This window comes from Hydra vulgaris, chromosome 08 (assembly GCF_038396675.1).
Source record: "Hydra vulgaris chromosome 08, alternate assembly HydraT2T_AEP".
NCBI lineage: Eukaryota > Metazoa > Cnidaria > Hydrozoa > Anthoathecata > Hydridae > Hydra > Hydra vulgaris.
The window spans coordinates 15,444,100-15,466,553 of NC_088927.1; the positions used below are offsets into that span (position 1 = coordinate 15,444,100).

At 27.5% G+C, this 22,454-nt stretch overlaps 1 protein-coding gene across 3 annotated transcripts in view; it reads left to right on the forward strand.

The window, feature by feature from the left end:
• Positions 1-6,234: 6,234 nt before the first annotated feature.
• The window catches only part of LOC100213238 (sorting nexin-29), a 46,711-nt gene continuing 30,491 nt past the window's right edge, over positions 6,235-22,454 (forward strand). For 2 of the 3 annotated variants that reach the window (XM_065803165.1, XM_065803166.1), the window contains exons 1-4: positions 6,235-6,374; positions 11,508-11,560; positions 14,944-15,042; positions 22,372-22,409. In XM_065803165.1, coding sequence (XP_065659237.1) covers positions 6,312-6,374; positions 11,508-11,560; positions 14,944-15,042; positions 22,372-22,409 — 253 coding nt within the window. In that variant the 5' untranslated portion in view covers positions 6,235-6,311. The remainder of the gene's footprint in view (positions 6,375-11,507; positions 11,561-14,943; positions 15,043-22,371; positions 22,410-22,454) is intronic. The other variant, XM_065803167.1, reaches the window with a different exon arrangement.

The following is a 22,454-nucleotide window of genomic DNA, read 5'->3' on the forward strand; positions in this document are numbered from 1 at the left end:
AATCTGAGATATTTTTGACAGTGCGACGTGCATATTTTCCTATATCCGCCATTTTAGGTGATTGTCATGACAACATAACCACCTGTAATTTTATAAATCGATTTCATTTAATAAGATCTTTCATAGGCTTAATTTTAATTTTGACTATAAGATTTCACTTCCAAGATAATTTTGAAGGGGGTATACCACCTTAATCTACATTATTAGTTTAATTGTAAAAAATTTTTTCCAGATATTTAAAAAACGATGCTTTAATAGGAATTTCTTGTATACAACATATGTTGCAAATAATTGTTAACGCACTGTTTTTTAAATTTCTTGGGGTTACCTACTTGAATGAAAAATAAAATTAAAAACTAGTGCAATTCGTATATTTTGTTGCGTAGACAAATTTTTCAAAATATTTTGACTATTTTGTAAAAATCTTGATTCGAAATACGTGGCACAGGATAAATATTTTGTGTTGGGTAAATCTCTACATTTTTTATCAAAGCATTAAATACTTAATTGTGGCTTCTTTTTAGCAATAGAAAATAACTATGGCTCAGCATTCAAATAACCACTATCAGAAAGAAAATAATCATAGTTATTTTTTATTCCTAAAATGAATTCATAATTAAGTATTTAAAGTTTTATAGAAAATATAGAGATTTACCCCACGCAAAATTTTTATCCTGTACCACATATTTTGATCACAGATGATCATCTGTATCACCAACCACTGACTCTAATCTGTTTAAAGGAAGAAAATTTAATACACAAATAAACATCAACAAAACTGTTTCGTTTGCTGTATAACATTTTCTGATTTTCATCTTTTAAAAGATAAAGAAGATAAAAATCAAAATTTTTTATCGAATAGTGTTATTAATGATCTGAAATCTCTTTTAGTGACTGATTCACCAGCAGAATATTTATTTCACAAATTTGACAATTGTGTTGTGTACAATAATATTATTCAAAATAACCATAAAATTATTCAAAACTACACATACATGAAATACATGAATCTTTTCGCATTGAAAAAAGTTTAAGTCTCAAACCTTTTTATAAAACGCAGTCTGCATGCACGGCAGCCGGTAGAAAAACAAAACCTTCATGACCGGCGTATAACTATGAATGCGTGCATTTTTTTATTTCAAATATTTTTTAACGCACGTGTTTTGTCAATCAAAATATCTAGTCAATCTTGAACTAAAAAAAGTTGCCCTTAATGCAACTAATTAATACTTTGTTTTACTCAGAATTTTCCACTTACGTGCTCAGTAATCAAGACAGCTTACTAAAATCAGGAACAGTAACAAGACGCAGACTTATATAACTATACAGTTTAGTTATATAAGTATTTAAATACATTTGAAAGTTTAGTTCGTTGCCTAAACTTTCAAATGTATTTAATTTTAATAGAAAATATGATGATAATTGCTCATAAAAAGTGAGTATAACTCATAAAACAGCTATTTTATTCAGGCTAAAAGCTTTTAAACTACAAAAATAAAAGCCATAAATATTTTCATAAATAAATACTCAACATTATGGTGTATTTAAATGTCAACACCAAATGCAATTTAATAAGATTATAAAAGTTTCAAATTAGAAAAAAGCTTAATTGATTGATTTCTCTAGTCAGGGATTTTTGAATATCCATACTACCACCTGATGTGATAATATGAATATAAATTTATTTGATAATTATTTTTTTATTTTATTGTTCATGCAATCTGAGTTTTTTTAAAAGAACGAGAAAAAACCTATTATTATGTGAATTATTAATAAAAATTGATCATTGTAATTTTTCATCGAGGCACGTCTAATAAAAATTATAAACTATAAAATCATAATTTATTTCACGTGTTGACTATTAAGGCAGTTTTCCATAAAAAAATTTTTTAAAAATCTTTTTATGGAAAACTCTTTCCATAAGAAAATTTTAAAAAATTCTTATTATATTTTTAAATTAGTTGTTTAGGTGCTCTAAGATTTCCTAAAGCTCTTATCACAGAGCACCACGGAATAACATTTTTTATCACAGAGCACTTATCACAGAGCACTTATCACACTTATCACACTTATCACAGAGCACTTATCACACTTATCACTTATCACACTTATCACTTATCACTTATCACACTTATCACTTTATCACTTATCACACTTATCACTTATCACACTTATCACAGAGCACTTATCACAGAGCACTTATCACAGAGCACCACGGAATAACAATTTTTTTAATATTATTTGTTTAACTGAAAGCTGGATAACTGAAAAAGATTTAAAAACTACTTCAAATTTTAATCTTCCTTACTTTGATTTAATTTCTCAAGAGAGACTTATCAATAAACGCGGTGGAGGAGTTCTTATTTATGTAAAGAAAAATATTGCGCATTATATTAGGAATGATTTGAGTGTTTCTGACGGCGACAAAGAAATTTTAACTATTGAAATTCTAAACAATACATTTTACTGAGCTGTTGCTATAGGCCCCCAAATGGTGTGGCCGAAAACATGAGCATGTATTTTGAAGAAAACCTTTTCAAAATAGGCATTCTTGAAAAAAAAAAGAATTTTATTCTAGGGGATTTCAATATGAATTGCTTCCATTACTTTACGGACATTAAAGTTAAAAATTTTTATGATTCTATTTTTGAAATGGGAGCCATTCCTTTAATAAATCGCCCTACCAGAGTAACTCCTAAATCGGCTACTCTAATTGATAACATTCTAACAACTGATATTTTTAACAGTGACTTAAATAAAGGTATTTTAAAAACAGACATATCTGACCACTTCCCTATCTTTTTTATCATAAACAACTCTAAAATTATGACCAAAACTAACATAAAAGTTAAATTACGCAACTTTAACCAAAAAAATGTTGAGCAATTTAAAACACAATTATCATTACTTCATTGGAAGAACATCGACTTTAGTGATAACGCAAACAAATTTTACGATGATTTTTTTAATACATTTGACTCAGTTTATGATGCCAATTTTCCTTTACATGAAAAAACATTAAATCAAAAAAACATTAATTCTCCCTGGATTACCAAAGGTTTAAAAAAATCATCAAAAGTTAAGCAGAAATTATACATAAAATATCTAAAAAACAAATCATTCGCCAATGAGAAAATATACAAAGACTACAAAAATCTTTTTGAAAAAGTTCGAAAAAACTTAAAAAAACATTACTATTCTAAAATTCTCAATAAAGCCAAAAATACTTGTAAACGCTCCTGGGAAATAATAAAAGAAATTATCGGTAAATCAAAACCGTGCTCAGGTTCCCTGCCACACATGATCAAAGTAGATAACAATAATATAATTAATTCTCAAACAATAGCTCACGAATTTAACAAATTCTTTGTTGAAATTGGCCCTAAATTATCTAAATTAATTCCTAACACTGAAACATCATTTAAAGATTTTCTAGTACCGATGGATAATTGCATTCACTCGGATGAGTTATCTAAAGAGTTACTATTTGATGAGTTCGAAAAAGCCTTCAAAACACTAAAAAAAAATAAAGCAGTTGGACCGGACGAAATCAATGGTAACATAATTATAGATTGCTATGAACAATTAAAATATATTCTTTTTAAAGTCTTTAAATCATCAATCGAACAAGGAGTCTTTCCTGATCAATTGAAAATTGCTAAAGTTATTCCACTATTTAAAGGTGGTGACAAATCTGACATTAGTAATTACCGGCCTATTTCTATCTTATCTATATTTTCAAAAATACTAGAAAGAATCATGTTCAATAGAGTATTTAATTATTTTAGTTTAAATAATTTATTATACAGCAATCAGTTTGGCTTTAAGAAGAATAACTCAACCGAGCATGCAATTATTCAGTTGGTACGTGAGATTTCCAATTCTTTTGAAAAATCTCAATTTACATTAGGAATTTTTATCGATCTTTCAAAAGCATTTGATACTGTGGATCATGATATTTTACTTTATAAACTTAATTATTACGGAATAAATGAAAGAGTTAGTAAATGGTTTCAAAGTTATTTATCCAACAGAAAACAATTTATTTCTTGTAATGATCTTAATCATACACAGTTTTTAAATGTTTCCTGTGGTGTTCCGCAAGGTTCCATCTTAGGCCCTCTTTTGTTCTTAATATATATCAACGACTTGCATAAAGCATCAAATCTTCTAAGTATTATGTTTGCTGATGACATAAACTTATTTCTATCTAACAGTGACATCTACCTACTATTCTCCGTTATGAACAAAGAACTTCAAAACATATCTAAATGGTTTAAAAGTAACAAATTAACATTAAATGTAAACAAAACAAAATGGATTTTTTTCCACCCGCTCTCCAAAAAACGTTCTCTACCCCAAAATTTACCAAAAATTTTTATTGACCATAATGAAATAAAAAGAGATTCTGTAACTAAATACCTGGGGGTTTTCATTGACGAGAACATCACATGGAAACATCATATTAACTATGTCTGCTCGAAAGTTTCAAAAAGTATTGGAATTCTATATAAGGCGCGTACTCATTTAGATAAAAATAATTTAACTAAACTTTATTATTCTTTTATTCATAGTTATATAAGTTATGGAATTATTGCCTGGGGTAGTACTGATCAAAGTAAGTTACAATGTCTCCATCGCCGTCAGAAACATGCGATCCGTGTAATTAATTTTGCGGATCGGTTCTCAAATTCCTCAATATTTTTCAATCAAATGAAAATCCTCAATGTTTATAAACTAAACGTATATAAAAATTTATCTTTTGTTTATATGTGGAAGTATGATTTATCTCCTTTAATTTTTAAAGACCTTTTTATTTTGAAACCTCTAAGCAAGTTTAACATGAGGAATAATAACTATTTAAATAAACCACTCTGTCGAACAAAGTTCAATCAATTCTGTATCACTTATCGTGCAGCTCATCTCTGGAACAAAATTATTTTGCCTAACTTCGGCTTACCCCTAACTTATTCTGTTTTTAAAATTAAATTAAAAGATCTCATTCTCTCTATTGAAAATATCTTAGAATATTTTTAATTTGTCTTATGATATATAATAATTTTGAAATGTATGTTCAATCTTTGTTTTATACTTGTTGACAATTTGTTTCTATTTATCTAAGTACTATTTTAATATTTTTATGTTAATTTTTTACGTTCTCTTATTGTAAAAAGGCGTTTTTATAATACTTTATGTACTCTGTTTTGTAAAAGGCTCCTGACGATAAGATCATTTGATCTTCTTTTAGAAGCCTTGTTTGTATTGAAAAAAATATGTAATTTATATATATTACGTCAAATGTAAACAAAAAACTTACGAAAAAATAACATTAAACCAGGAAGTTCATGCATCCTTTCTTAAAAATGATGCATATATGGCCATAGCCGGCTTTGAACATCAAACTACACCACGACTGCGTTTAGGGTTCTATGGTAATATCTATATAATCCCGTTAGAGGACAATACAGGACGGACGACACGGGGGGGGGGGGGGGAGGAAGGGGGAGGGGGGATAGGTGCCCTTCCCCCCACTTTTTTTTTGAAAGAACATTTTTTTTTTTTTTTTAAAAGAAAATTCTAGATATTGAAGACTTTTTTTAAGAACTGACGATTATGGCCCTCCACTTCGAAACCCGTGTCGTCGGCCCTGCAATATAGAGGAAATATTGAAATACAAAGTACGAAAGATTTTATATAGATTTACTCAACCCTCCATTTTTTAACGTTTAATTTTTTTATCATTTTTAAGCAATTTTAAATCTCAAAATAAATACACTTGAAAATTTAAACAATGGCCTGAAAATGACTTAAATTACTAAAATGTATAGTTACAATATAACTTAAATTATAAGTCTGCGTATTGTAACTGTTCATGACCACAATTTCCAACAATGCAACTAGATTTTTTTTGTTAATTTTCAAACACAGATTAGGTTTTTTTTTCAGTAAGCTAAAATGGCCACTTAAATATCGAATTAACAACAACAACAACAACAACAACAACAACAACAACAACAACAACAACAACAACAACAACAACAACAACAACAACAACAACAACAACAACAACAACAACAACAACAACAACAACAACAACAACAACAACAACAACAACAACAACAACAACAACAAACAACAACAACAAACAACAACAACAACAACAACAATAATAACAACAACAAACAAACAGAAATGTTAACATCTGCGTTATTACCATGACGTAGCTTTTACGGACCTCAGCGTACATAATAACAAAGACTTGATTTCGAAAAAGTCACTAATTCGAAATTCTTCCCAACAATTTAGAAGAAATGGACAAGTATGAACGAGACCGCGAAGGGCTTATAAAAAAGCTACTTGAATCAGTGAAACAGGTTCTAAACTCAGATTTTATGCTCCTACGTAAAAATATGTTCGTTCAACTTACGCTTAAATGTATTTGAACTTTGCTAAGTTTTCTAGTTTACATTTGTATTATCTTGCTTTTAAATTATAAAGGCTTTCGTAAGAACTTTTCTGGTTTTTAATTTTTCGTTTTAATCTTAATTAGGTTTTCTTGTTAAAAGTTATATAGTTTTTCTGGTAACAAAATACCGGTGATCTGGCTTGTTTTTTTTTGCGTTTTAGAGTTTGTTTTTCTAACAACCCTTTATTAATTTTTTAGAAATAAGTTCATGACCCTTACTAAGTCATCATTATTAGGTTGAGAGAATATTAGTGTTTCATGTGCGGCAAATTTTTTTAAATTTTAGCAGAAAATCTTTTAAGGGTTGTAAATAAAATTAAAAAAAAATCTTTTTTAAAAATACTAGAGTTACAGAATAGTTTTTTTTATAAATCTAGTATTTTGTTTACATAGATATTCTTTATGTTCTAGATCTCTTTCTTCAGTTAATACAACTTGACTCCAAATAAAACTGACATTTTAAGTAGTGCCATAACTGTTTTTAACTATTTTACTATATCCTAGAATTTTTTAATATAAAAAAGTGTTATGTGATCCGTTTCAAAATGGAACCGTTTCAAATGGAACTATTTACCACATGAAGTTGTGAATGTAAAAAGATTGAGCATATTCAAAACACTCTATGACAATTATATACAAAACTGTAAAAAACTATTACAGTATGGCATCTACTGTTGTTAGATTCTATACATGATAATGTGTATCACAGCTTGTTTGTTTATATTGTTTATTTATTGTATCCATAAATAAATCAATCAGCAAATGTATTTAAAACAAAATGTATTTAATAAATACTTTATTAATATTAGATTTCTTTTGCAAAAATTTCTTGAACAATGCGAAAGAAATGTGTTGAATTCTTAACCATTAAAAAAAAAAATTAATATCCTGGTTTTGAACGTGTATGCTACTGTGTGTTCTAGCTTGATATCAGAAGGTTTTATATTTAAATGCAAACTCAAAGTTTATATTAGATTTAAAAAAAAGGGTTACTTTTGTAAAAGTTTTTGTATTAAAGTATATTAAACTAGTCTACATTTGACAAAACAATAAACTGAGCAATATAAAACATTAGTTAAATAGTACACTGCTATCAAAATATTTTTAAAATTCAAATTATATTAAAACTAAAAATTAGAAAAAAAAGGCACCTAAAATTTCTAAAAATAACAATTATGAAGCTATATATCTATTTTATATATAGTTTTATAAATTGTTGCATTTGAGAATACGGAAGGTAAAAAATGATTCTTTTGACAACAGATACGTCACTTTTAATTGCTTTTGACTTTCGTTCAACATTTTGCGTGTTGTCATAAAGTTAAAACCATTAGTTTAATTGGAATTTAATCACTTTTTTAAAAAAGCGCAAATTTAATTGACCAGAATATTTTTAAAAACATGAATATTTTTATAACATTCTGAATGTTTTTAATAATATAAACAATGTTTTTATTTTTTTAATAAAATGTTTTTATTTTTTTATTTTTTTTTACTGTAAATCATGCCCGGAGTGTTGCTACATTGACTATCTTAGAGCCTGCTGGTACAAGGAAGTGCTGCTAGATCGACTATCTTATAGCCTGCTGCTACAAGGGAGTATTGCTACATCGACTATCTTATAGCCTGACTTGCAAGGGAGTGCTGCTACATCGACCACCAGTTATGTATATATATATAAAGTAAAAATTAAAATGCAAGACCGGAATTTTTTTTTTAATTAATTGATAGACTGCCTGCCCCAACCAAACCCTCAGTTGATGTGGCAGCACTCCCTTGCAAGTCAGGCTAAAAGAGAGTCGATGTAGCAGCACTCCATTGCAATTCAGGCTATTTGTCAGTCGATATATCAGCACTCTGTTGCGAGTCAGGCTATTTGTCAGTTGATGTAGCAGCACTTTGTTGCGAGTCAGACTATAAGATAGTTGATGTAGCAACACTCCGCGCATGATTTACAGTAAAAAAAAAAAAAAAATGAAAACATTTTATTAAAACAAATAAAAATAAAAACATTTTATTAAAAAAAATAAAAATAAAAACATTGTTAAAAACATTCAGAATATTTTTAAAAACATTCTGGTCAATTAAATTTGCGTTTTTGCGATTTTTTTAAAAAACGATTAATTTGTTATTAAATTAATGGTTTTAACTTTCTGACATCATGCAAATATTGGACGAAAGTCAAAAGTAATTAAAAGTGACGTATTTGTTGGGATAAGAATCATTTTGTAATTGTTGGAAAAAAATCATCGTACTCCCAAATGCAACAAACTATATATATATATATATATATATATATATATATATATATATATATATATATATATATATATATATATATATATATATATATATATATATATATATATATATATATATATATATATATATATGTATATATGTATATATATGTTTAATATATGTATATATATGTATATACATATATGTATATATGTATATATATATGTATATATGTATGCATATCTAAAAATAACAATTATCAAGCTATATCTATATATTTATCTTGTTGTTGTTCTTGTCTTGTTTAAGATAGCAATTTAATGCAAATGTTTACTTTTGCCTATGTCTACATTTACAATTTAATGCAATGTCTACATTTACATATCTACAATACATGTCTACATTTACAATTTAATGCAAACTGTTTACTTTATTATTATTTGAAAATTACACCTATTCATTCACTAATCCTGACACTATATCCTTGATAAGTCTCCACTTAATCTGTCCACTTATTTGATAAATTTTATCTCACTTGATTTGAAACTTTTTTTTCTTATACTTTTTGTTTCTTAAAGTAATGAATTATTTTCTGTAATGAATCTCTGTAATAAATTCTCATGAATTATTTTCTGTAATGGGCACAAGCTGTCGCTTGTGTCCATTACAAAAAATAATTTCTGCCCACTTATATTATTTTGCACTTCCATATGAAAATTGTTTGCATTTCTGGTATTGTATTTATGTAAGTCACTGTTCTTTCTGAACATATTCACATATATTTTATTATTTTGATTAGTTATTACCTCATGAATAAAATTCAAAACCTAACTATGGTTTTCTGTTTGACTGATAACCATCCAATTTTCTCTAATATTTCTTTACTATGTGAATACCAATCACATTTTATAATAAGTCTCATAGCTTTATTCAGCAACTTCTGAAGTATTTTAATATCATCTTCATTTGCATTTAAAAAGTTCGAGGCACAATATTTGATTTCTACTTATTCTTGATAAGTAAACCAACTTTTTAGATATTTTCTTAGCAGTTTATTTGATATGTTCAGTAGATTTAAAATTTTTATCATGCCCAAATACTAGACACATTTAGAGAACTTAATGTTCTTGTTATCCAAGATAACTGATTTATATGACTTATTCAATAGTATATATTTTTTTTTAATCACTGAACTTGTTACTAACATTACCATTGATTTCTTTGTGTTCGGTTTTAATTTATTGTTGTTTAACCATAATGTACTAGCTTTAAGATCTTCATTTAGTTTCACTATTGCATCATCAAAGTTAGCACTTTCGATATGGATTAATGTATCATCAGCAAATAAGTTGATTTTTACATATTTGATTACATTGTTTATTTCATTCATGTATAAAATAAAGAGTAAGGGGTCTAAAACAGACCCCTGAGGTACTCCAATGTCACACTCCAAGATATCAGATTCTTCGTCATCACTCTTTACCACTTGAGTTTTCTCAGACAAATAGTTTTTAATCCATTCAAGGACTTTACCTCCAACTTTGTAGCAACTTAATTTCTGTATTAGAAGATCTCTGTTAATAGTTTCAAAAGCACATTTAAGTCCAACATTACTTTGATTACAAATTTATTATTATTTAATCCTAATCACCAAATAGAGATAATTACTTGTAGAGCATCTTCAGTTGATCTTTTTTATCTAAAACCAAATTGATTTTTATACAATAAATTATTTGAATTGAAAAAATCCAATACTTGTTTATGAACCCAAATTTCAATAGTTTTTTTATACACAGGCAACATATTATTAGGTCTTAAATCTTGTGGTTGTTTTGGTGAGTTTGTTTTAGGGATTAGTATTATTGTGGACTTTTTCCATGATTTTGGTACAATACCAGTCTTCAATGACAAATTAATTACTTAAATGCTATACTTTGATAAATGTTTTTAAACATTTTTACACATATTTTCACACATTGAATTTTTCTTCTTCTTATTTTTAACTATATTATCAAGATCATTTCTGTTCATTGGCTTGAAATTACTCAGAGCATTTATTTTAACATTTATATGAATATTTTGTTTGTCATTATAATTTAACTTAGATTTAATAGATTTATCAATATCTTGAATACTTTTGATTAAAAATTTATTATATTTTTTCCTTGCAGTGTCTTTTCCATCTTCAAATATAATATCTTCAAATAGATTATTTTTATTTTTTTGAGATGTCAGTAAGATTTATTAGGCTTTTCTACATTAGCTTAGCATCATGTTTAACCTCATCAATTTTTTTCTTTAAAAAACCTTGACTTTAAGCATCTTAATAAATAACTTTTATAGTTTCTACAATGTTTAACTATTTTAAATTGATCATTACATATTTTATGATCAATTCCATTTTTTTTTCATATACTTATTATATAAGTTTATTCCTTGAAAAAGGAGTAAGTACTACTGGAAATGTACTGCTGTATTCAGCTGTGCATTTCCAGTTTATAATTTTTTCCACCTCTTTTAGATTTTGACAATAAGTTCCTTGATTTCGTTATATAAGTTTTTATTTTTTATTTAGAATAGATTATTTCATTATTTTCTTTTTAATAATTATTATTTTCCATAATACTTTCAATAAGATTGGCACATCTTATTGAAAGTACACACATTTTCTGGAAAGTCTCTATATGAAGTCTTTCATGCCCCCAAAATTAAATAAAAATATTATTCTGGCTTGGTTAAAGTTAATATTACTTACTTATGTGAAATATTAAATAATACCAGGAAATTTCTTAAATTTTAGTGCCAAGTTGATTTTGGTGGTAAAAGTATTCTAGCTTCTGAGAAAGATAGCAGGTTAGTTATAACTTTATTTATAAAATTGCAGTTAAAATTTATTAATACTGTTATTAATAGTTATAAATATGAAAAGTTTAACTAAAATCGAAAGAGAAGTGTTGTAAATATCTTATCTATTTCAGCTTTTATCAAATATAAAGTTATACATAATTAAAGAACTACAGAATGGATTATATATAGAATATCAATTATATTTAAATATTATTTCCAGTTTAACTGATCGTAATATTTAAATGGCAGGAAGTAATGTTAATTACTGAGTTCATTATAGGAGCTAAAGTATAACAGCCCTCTCTGCTTTAAGAAAGTTTCAAGATGAGGTGTATTTACTTAACTTCGGATCTATGAGGAAAGTAGTCATTAAGATAACCTTTTAATATTGTGTCCTGTTCTTGAAGATATATTTGACTGTTGTCATGAGTAGTAACTGTCTGTATAGAATGTTGGCTAAGTATTGTTGTTATTGGTGATTGGTTATAAGAGATTGTATCTATTATTGAATTAAAAATCAAATGATGTGAGTTTGAAAATACTTTGTTGGTTTCCTTTAGTTTGTCTTTTTCAGGAACTCTGGATATTATTGCTAATAACAATTTTGTCATTGATCAAGTCATCATAATGTTGTTGGATTGGTTTGATTGATTGAGGTGGGGCGATTTTGTTTCTAATAGTTGACCTTTGTCCACAAGTAAATCTCCCTTTTTTGTATCTGACATCTGTATAGGATTGTGAATCCTGTTCTGTTAGGAACTTTGATTGAATCATACTTATTATTGATGAGCGTTGAAAGTTCATCATGTTCTGATGTGTTGTTTCCTTAGTAGCAGTGCACAGAATTTCTCCTACAGTGGATAGAGCCATTTGCAATGCTACCTCTCATCTTTCTTATTCTTGACTTAATGTTTTCAGGGAAGACTTACAGCTTTTAGTGTTGTTCAATTTATTTATTCACATTAACTGTTGCCTTGTTAAAGGCTTGAAGTAGTTCTGGTTTTAATGATGCCTTTTTTAGAAGTACTTTGATTTATGCTTTCAAACCATGTTTCACAATCTGTGTGATTAGATGATGGTGCAACAAATAATAAAAAGAAACTGAGAAGGTGCCATATCACAGTGTCAGCTGTTATATTCTGACAAGGAAATGCAAATGATTAGCTCAAGTACTCATCAACAACCACAATGACATATTTAATAGCTGTGGTGGGTTGTAAAGGCCCAACAAAGTCCATGGATATGTGTTTCCAAGGCCCTGTTGCCTGAATGAGACAACCCATGGGAGGTTTGTAGAAATGCAGTTTCATTGCATTGAGTTTATTGCAAGTTATACATTGTCTTGTTAGTTGTTTGATTCCAGTGGTGGAATAGGGTCGATTTTGGGTTTTGCAGTATTGTACCATTCTTTTAACTCCGAGATTGCATAGTTAAGAATGAATATTGTAAAATGTTTTATTAGTATTTTGAGAAGCCACATGGAGAGTGGGCATTGGCTTCTATCTTTTCTAGTCTGTATGAAATTGTATAAATAATGTCTGCTAATTCTATACGCTAGCAAAAAGCAAATTACTTTTTTTCATTTTGATTTTTGTTGAAATCTTTATTAAAAATAAGGTAAATTGATCTTTGGTCTTTAATCGTGTTAAAATGTTCAATTTTTTGCAACCTAATAACAATTAGCCCTGGAAGATTCTTTTATCTTTTAATATGGAGTTATCTGCCAAAGATATCTTTGATGTTGATTGAGTATTGTAAGAAAGGTTCCAATGTTGAAGAAGTTCTACTGTAATAAATATTTTGTTAGAGCCAGTATCTATCAGTATTGTTAAATTTTTTATTTTGTTTATTGTGACATATGTTTATATGTTATTTTGTTAATGGTGACATTAATTAGTCTATCAGGTGAGTTGATTGTTGCTATGACTGTAGATATTGCGTTATTCGTTTTTATATTTTTTGTTGTTTAAAATACTATTTTATGAAGTGTTTCTAGATTTACTTATGTGGCATCGAGGAGTCATTGTCAAATATTAGGTAAATTATATGTTGATCTTCTGTTAGGGGTTAATAACATAAAAGCGTTGGATATTAGTAAGTTCTATGTTGATCTTCTGTTAGATGTTCTGGTTCTGTAGGACATTTTCAGGCAAACTTTCAATTTATTCTCCTTCTTGTTGCTTAAAACTCAAAGTTTGTGGCGCATCATAATAGCTTTTTATTGTTTTTGATATTTGTTATTAGGTATTTTGATTTTGTCAATGTATGATGTAATATTCTGGATTATTGTGGAAGCTTTCACTCCACATAGAATGAATAAAACTTGAAGTTTGCAGTTCTCTAAAATATTAGTTTTATCTAAATAAATTGACAGCATTTTATTCTTGTATAGAAAATCTTCTTTGTTTGGCTCATTGCATAGTATTTTTTGAATATTTTTTGCTTCCTTGCTAACTTAAAATTTGATAAAATTGTTGCAAATCGTAATAAAAAAAGTTCATCTTCTATAATTTGAATTTTATCAAAATATTTCGAATTTTATAAAATTTTAGTTTTATCTAAATAAATTGATAGCATTTTATTCTAGTATATAAAATCTTCTTTGTTCGGTTCATTGCATAGTATTTTGGCTTCCATGCTAACTTAAATTTGATAAAATTGTTCTAAAACATAATAAATAAGTCTATCTTCTATATTTTGAGTTTTATCAAATTTAAAGTTAAACATAAAGAGCTACATAATGATTTTTACATAGCATGTTATTTATATATAACTAATCTACAGTTAATTAATCGTATTAATTTAAATGTCAGGAAGTGATGTCAATTAATACAACAACATAATACCAGTTAAAATATAAGAAGTAGGTATACCTTTTAAATTTGTTTATGCTTGTGAAATAATTTTCTATAATTTACTAATTAAGTATTTTATTTAATATTTACTATTACTTTTCTTGTAACTTTTTTGTTACTTATTTAAAATTATTAAAACTTTTTTATAACATTTTATAATATAACATTTTATAAATATAATACATTACATTAATTATTAAAACAATTATTGAACATGTATATTTAGAAATTAGACATTTTTTTATTTATTAAAAAATTTCAGCAATATTCGGTTATTAACATTAGTTTAGTCCTATAACATTGATAATACTAAGTTTAGCTGTCATAATGAATAATAAGAAAAAAAGAACAAGAAATATTTTAAATAAAAGGCAGTAAAAATAACAGATATTTAAAAAGGGCTGGTAATATATTAAGATGTATTAAATTATTGTTATAATTTATGTTAGATATTGCCTAGTTCAAAGAATAAATCAAAATTAAAACAGAAATTTTGATTTTATTTTAATGTAACTTTTTTTTTTTTTTAAATAGTGTATCTTGCTTGGTTGCACAGTTTGAGCAGGCGTTTCAACATGGACTAAAAAAAAATAAAATGTGGGAAATGATTAGTTCATATGTAGAACCTGTCAGGTTGTTTTTGAGTGAAGTATATACTCTGTTATTAATATATATATATATATATATATATATATATATATATATATATATATATATATATATATATATATATATATAAATATATATATATATATATATATATATATATTTATGTATATATATATATATATATATATTTATGTATATATATATATATATATATATATATATATATATATATATATATATATATATATATATATATATATATATATATATATATATGTATATATATATATATAAATATATATATATATATATATATATATATAAATATATATATATATATATATATATATATATGTATATATATATATATATAAATATATATATATATATATATATTATATAATAAGAATATATATAGTAAAAATTTTTGTTAAGTGATTTTCAACTAATTTATATATATATATATATATGTATATATATATATATATATTATATATATATATTATATATATATATACAACTCTCGGAATTAGGAAAAATGAGGTCGGCAATAATTTTTTTCTTCTTCTTTTTCTTCTGTTTGCAAAAAAATTGTGTGGGATTAGGGATTAGGTTGGCAACATACATTTTACATGATACCGACCTCAAAAAGATTGAGGTTGGCATCATGTAAAATGTATGTTGCCAACCTAATCCCGAATCCCACACAATTTTTTTGCAAACAGAAGAAAAAGAAGAAGAATAAAAAAACTTATTGCTGCCCCAATTAAAACTCTACGTGATGTAGTATCAACTCACTTGCATATTTTTCCTATATCAGTGAATGTATGTACTAAATCCCTCACAGCTACTATTTTTATTTTATTTATATAATTTTTAAAATTTTTATTTTTATTTATACATATTTAAGTTTATTTTTTTGTAATAAAAATATATATTTTCATTTATTTTTGTTACTTTTATTTATTTGTATGTTATATTTCATTTTTTTTCCATCAATTTACAAAAATGATTAAATAAAGTGATATAACCATGTTTAAACCTTGCTGCAACCCTAACCCTGACCTTGATGCTGACCCTAACCAAACCCTCAGTTGATGTAGCAGCACTTCCTTGCAAGTCAGGCTATTTGATAGTCCATGTATGTACTTTTCACTCTCTATAAAAGTTGCTTAGGGGGACTTTTTTTTTACAAAAAAGCAATTCTTACGGGGACAAAAAATTAATGGGTACACAAAAATGTCCCTGATAATGCTAATGTCCCTGTAAGTATTTGTTTTTTTGTAAAATCTGTCCCCAAAGTTGTACTATAGATGTGTATATATATATATATATATATATATATATATATATATATATATATATATATATATATATATATATATATATATATATATATATATATATATATATATATATATATATATATATATATACATATATATTTATGTATATTATGTAAATATATATATGTATAAATATATATATATATATATATATATATATATATATATTTATATATATATATAGCTCAGCTCTCTATATCAGTATGATTGTCAATCTAAATGACAATATATATCTTTAAACGTATATATACTACTGTGATCAAAAAGTAAGGTGAATTTTTAATTTAAACTTCCCGCCCTATTCGAATCGTCCAATCATTTTTATTTTTAAGTTGGTAGGAATGTCATTAACATTTGCGCCAAATTACATGTCAAACTCATAATTATTTTTTTTTGTTTACGCTTGTTTCTGAAGTACCAAAAGTGCATTCGGCGATTTTCACGATGTCTAATTTTGTTGAGCAAAGAAGTGCTATTAAATTTTGTTTGCGGAATGATATTTCTGCTGCTGAAACGTATCGAATGTTGCAAAAGGCCTTTGGTGAAGAGACTATGTCTCAAAAAAATGTTTACAAGTGGTACAAAGACTTCAAAGAAGGCCGAGAACGTGTTGATGACTTGGAACGCTCCGGACGACCATCGCCTTCGATTGATGATTGCCACATCAACAAAATCAAAGAATTGGTGCTTGCAAATCGTCGGTTAACCATTCGAGACCTTGTTGACATGGTTGAAATATCATTTGGGTTGGTGCAAGCGATTTTGAAGGATCATTTGGGCTTCATCAGACTCAAATCACGTTTGGTGCCGAAATTTCTCAATTTCTTTGAAAAAGAGCGTCACGTTAAAACGTGTGAAGCAATGCTTTCTGACTATCAAGACGTCTACAAACAAGTTATTACTGGCGATGAGACTTGGGTCTACGCATACGACCCTGAAACAACCGACCAATCATCATGTGAATACCGTGAAAAAGGCGAGCCGAGACCGAAGCAACCACGTCAAAGTCGCTCAAAAATCAAGGTCATGTTGACTGTTTTCTTTGATTATTGTGGTGTCGTGCACTACGAATTCCTTCCAACTGGCCAAACTGTCAACAAGGAATATTATTTAAGTGTTATGCGACGTTTGCGTGAAGCTATTCGCAAAAAGAGACCAGAATTATGGGCCAATAACTCTTGGATTTTGCACCACGATAATGCGCCTTTGCACACAGCACTGGTTCTTCGTGAGTTTTTCGCCAAAAACTCTACCCATGTTGCTCCACAACCACCGTATTCACCCGACTTAGCACCGTGTGACTTCTGGCTGTTCCCAAAGCTCAAGAGACCACTCCGGGGAAATCGTTTTGAGTCCATTGAAGAGATCCAACGTGAATCGGCACGCGCATTGAAGGCTATCCCTACCGAGGACTTTTCGGCATGCTTCGAAGACTGGAAAAAACGTTGGCAAAAGTGCATTAGGGCCGGGGGGGATTATTTTGAGGGGGACGATACAGATTTGGAAGAATAAATAAAGGTTTTTCATTTTATAAAAAAATTCACCTTACTTTTTGATCACAGTAGTATATATATATTTTAAATAAAAACATTCTGATTGGTTTTAGAAAAGATTCCAGTCTATTATTTGTGGTTTTGTGGTTTTTAAAAAATGATTATATATAATGGTTTAATAATTAGTTTCCTCAATTAAATTTGATGGTTTCTTATTGAATACATGATGAGAACACAAACATTATAATTTTGCATGAAGTTCATGGATTTATTAGAAAGATAAATTAAGAGTATAAAATGACATGTTTGTAATGTTTTTAAGTACTTATGATTTTATCATAGAAAATAGTTTGAATCATGGCCTACTATATTAAACGGCCGTGTATGTTACATTTTCGAGGCCGATTCTAAGAGGCCTATTATAAAAAAGATGGCTGCGCAACTATAGTGAAAACATATAGTTATATCTTATCTAGACTAAATAGATAGTATAAATATAATATTACGAGTAGGAAGATTATGAAAAAGTATTCACAAAAAACTGGCATTTTGTGCTTTCATACTAGCGATTTATGTATTTATAAACGTATATATCTATGTATATTATATATATATATATAAATTTGTATCTATAATATATATTTTTATATATTTATACATTACACATTTAAATTGACAGCACTGGGAATTTACAAAAAAAAAGAAGGTAAAATTTGTGTTTTTTTTTAATTATAATTTTTTATGTTATTATCTATTTATATTTGTTTTTTTTTATATTATTTTTCTCTCTGTCTACTTTTAAAACTTATAACAGCATCTTTTCGTACAGTGGCATTGATTATCTTCTGTTTATTGTTAAAATAAATATTAATTATAAATTTAGAAGCAAATTTAAATCCCCATTCTTTGTGTAAATTGCAAGTAAAACAAACTGTTGGAAAGTACTTTGATAAAACAAAGCTTGATACATCTCTGACATTACCACCTTGTTTAGTTATTAAATTTGAAAGATTATCTAAGAATGCAAAACATCCACATGTGAAATCCTTAAGTGAAAGTGAAGGCACAGTAAGACCACCTCGTGAAAGTATTTGTAGATATTGACAAATATTTATATTGCTTGCATCTGTAGCAAGCATAGACTTACAATTACTACATTTGCTTCTTTTTATTAAATTCTTTGCTATGTAACCAGCTATTGTTGTTGCAACTTCTTCTGTTTCAGGTGAGAGAATTCTGATATCTCATTTGAGATTAAATCTAATGTTATTAGTAATTCATCATTAATTGGGTTATCATAATTGTTCTTTAAATCTTCATCCCAAAAATTTACATTCTCCTTAATTAAAGTCCGACATGCTAAAATAATTTCTGAATGTTGAACTTCTAGTAAACTTACTAGAAATCTCCCACCACTCATCTGTCGATATTGAGAAAATCTACACTCTATAGGGTCACTTTGAAGTCGTGAAGTAAGCACATACAAATATCCTTCGTTGATAAGCTTGTCTATAAGCATTGCTTGAGAACGCAGGGTTGTGATAAGAGCAGATGATGTTTGTTTTGATAAAGTAAAAAATGGAGATTTCTGCCAAAGTTCAATCCAATCAGCTAGTTGCCTAAAAAATGTGGTTTTACCATCATCAAAAATAATTGCATTACCAAGTTTATTAGGACTAAATTGTTGTTTTGAATTTGAAACAGTCCACCATTTTTGAAAAAATACTTAAAAAACCATAAATGTCAGTTCGTTCTGGAAAATAACTTTTAAAACTTGCAATTGTTGTTTCATCGAAAATCGAAAGTGCAAGAGAAACATTTTGCTTTTTATTACCAGGGTGGAGACTTTGATATGTAATTTTGGGAGCTTTTTTCAAATTACCTTGAAGTTGTTCATTTTTAGAATGTAGAAGATGAAAATCTCCCCAAGTTATATAACCAGCTGGACAATTGCGGTAGTGGTGTAGTGGTAAAGCGCTCGCTTCATAAGCGAGAGGTTCCGAGTTCGATCCCTACCACGTCCCTGGTAGTACCGCGCTCAACTTGTTTCTCCGCGCAGCGGCCTTGTTCGTCGAGGTTCGTGTTTTGGATTTATAGAGTTGAGAGAGGGTTATAATCACTATTAAGTAGCCTCCTCATCTGTAGTGGCCTTCTTGGCCTTGAGGAGGTGAATAACAAAAATAAAAAAAAATAAAAAAATAAATTATAGACATCATCTTTTATATTATAAGTAAATGATGGAAAGACAAATTTTTTGTAGTGTAATAAATTATTTCTGATATTTTTAACAATATAAACACTATCATAGAATAAGTATATTTTAATATTTGGACTATCAGGATGATAAATAAATAAATTTGACTGATTACCAAATTTAGAATGAAGTAAACTAAATGCATTTACATTTGCTTGATGATTGTCAGTAACAACTCCTCGAATTTTAAAACCAGATAAAGAAAGAGAACTAATAGAATCTGATATTTGCTCTGAAAGCCATTTCGGGTACTGCTTTTATAACATAAGGAATTGATTTCTTTAAACAAACAATCATAAATGCAACAACTCCTTTGTACAGAATACCATTGTCATCTGTACCCACATAGACACCACTACAATATTGTGTCTGTTTCTGAAGATAAAATTCATCTACAATTAGTATTATATCTTCATGTATTGAACCCTTCTCACGAAGTGTTTTAATAGCCTTTATTGCATCAACTCCACCTTGTTTTATTTTATTTAATAAAGAAACTGAAGGTAAAGGAAATGATTCAAGTAAAATTTCATATGCTTGTTTAGATGTATATCTTAATAATAAAGCATGTCTTATCATATCTGCAGAATATTGCGGTCGACCCTTTGCTTTATAGTATATTCTACTGTTTATTTCTTCAAGAAGTATATTTCTATTAGAAGAAGCTATGTTTTTTATGTACGATGCAAGATTTTCTAGCATACTCAAACTAGTTAACTTGGCATTATGACCTTTAGTTAACCATGGTGGAAGTGGAACATTACTTCCTTTGTATTGCAATGGTACACATAAACAATGATCAATTTTTATTGATTCAAGAACAGAAAGAAAATGTGTTAAAGGATCAAATATTAAATTGTAATAAATAACACAATTGACGTGTTTTTTAAATTGAAAACCTTCTGGTGAATGTTTACTGTTTAACTTGTTCCATTCAGTTATTTTATCATTTTCAGAAAAAAAACTAAGTTCATCTTCTTGATAAATACGAGTTTTAGGTGGTCTTCTTAAAGCAATAGGTGATGGTAGTGTGGAAGGCCGTTTTAAGCATTCGCTTAAGAAAATTTCAGGAATAGGGTTTAAATTCCAATTTAACTTGCATTTTATACCTCGAATAATGTACTTTTCATTAAAATGCTTTTCACATAAGACAGAATTTGGTGAAGGCACCCAATCACTACGGTTTACAAAACGAATCCAATAATATAGCAACTGTTGCTTTTTCAACAGAAAATGAAAAGAAGCAACTTTTATATCTTCTAAAGAACTGTTGTATCCAGTTTTACAACCAAATGCAACACATTTGTTAACCATAATATTCAGCTTTACTAATAATAACAAATTGTCTAAAATAGTATTAGCATATATATATATATATATATATATATATTTTTTTTTTTTTAGATTATTCACCTACCCAAGGCCTGAGGGGGGCCACTACAGTCGAGGAGGCTACTCATTTTTTTGTGTTTTTTTTTTTTTTTAGTTGTTATTCGTGGTGCAACCCTCTCTCAACTCTTAAACTCCGAAACACGAAGTTGAGCGCGGTACTTCCAGGGACGTGGTGGGAGTCGAACTCCGAACCTCTCGCTTACAAAGTGAGCGCTCTTACCACTACACCACTACCGCAACTGTATATATATATATATATATATATATATATATATATATATATATATATATATATATATATATATATATATATATATATATATATATATATATATATATATATATAAATATATATATATATATAAATATATATATATATATATATATATATATATATATATATATATATATATATATATATTTAATGTTTTTTTAATATCGCACTGTCATTATTTTGTTGCGTAAATAGGCCTCTTTGAATCGGCCCCTAAAATGTAACATACACGGCTGTGTAATATAGTAGGCCATGTTTGAATGTTTTAATTAAGAAAATCATAACTGATCATTTGTCATCTATGAAAGAACAATTTTAAAAATATTTTCTGACTTAAAAAATCTGCAATTAATCAATATAATGAGTATTTCAGTGCAATTAAACTAAAAAAGTTATTTCTTTCTGAATGTAAATTGTTTTCACACCCTCCCCCTCCCTCTGAGATGTTTTCTTCACATACCCATACTTTTGGTGCTCTTTGGAAATTTTTAAATGTAAAATGGAGTTGCGGACAAAAAAGTTTTGAAAACACTACTTAATTAATAGTTAAATTATGTTGAATTTATATTTTATATATCATTTATTTTATTTTAGGCAAATTACAGACAAGATGCTCTTAGAGATTGATTTAAGTAAGTTTAAAAACTAAAAAATATTTTCAAAATAAGTTAAAAAAA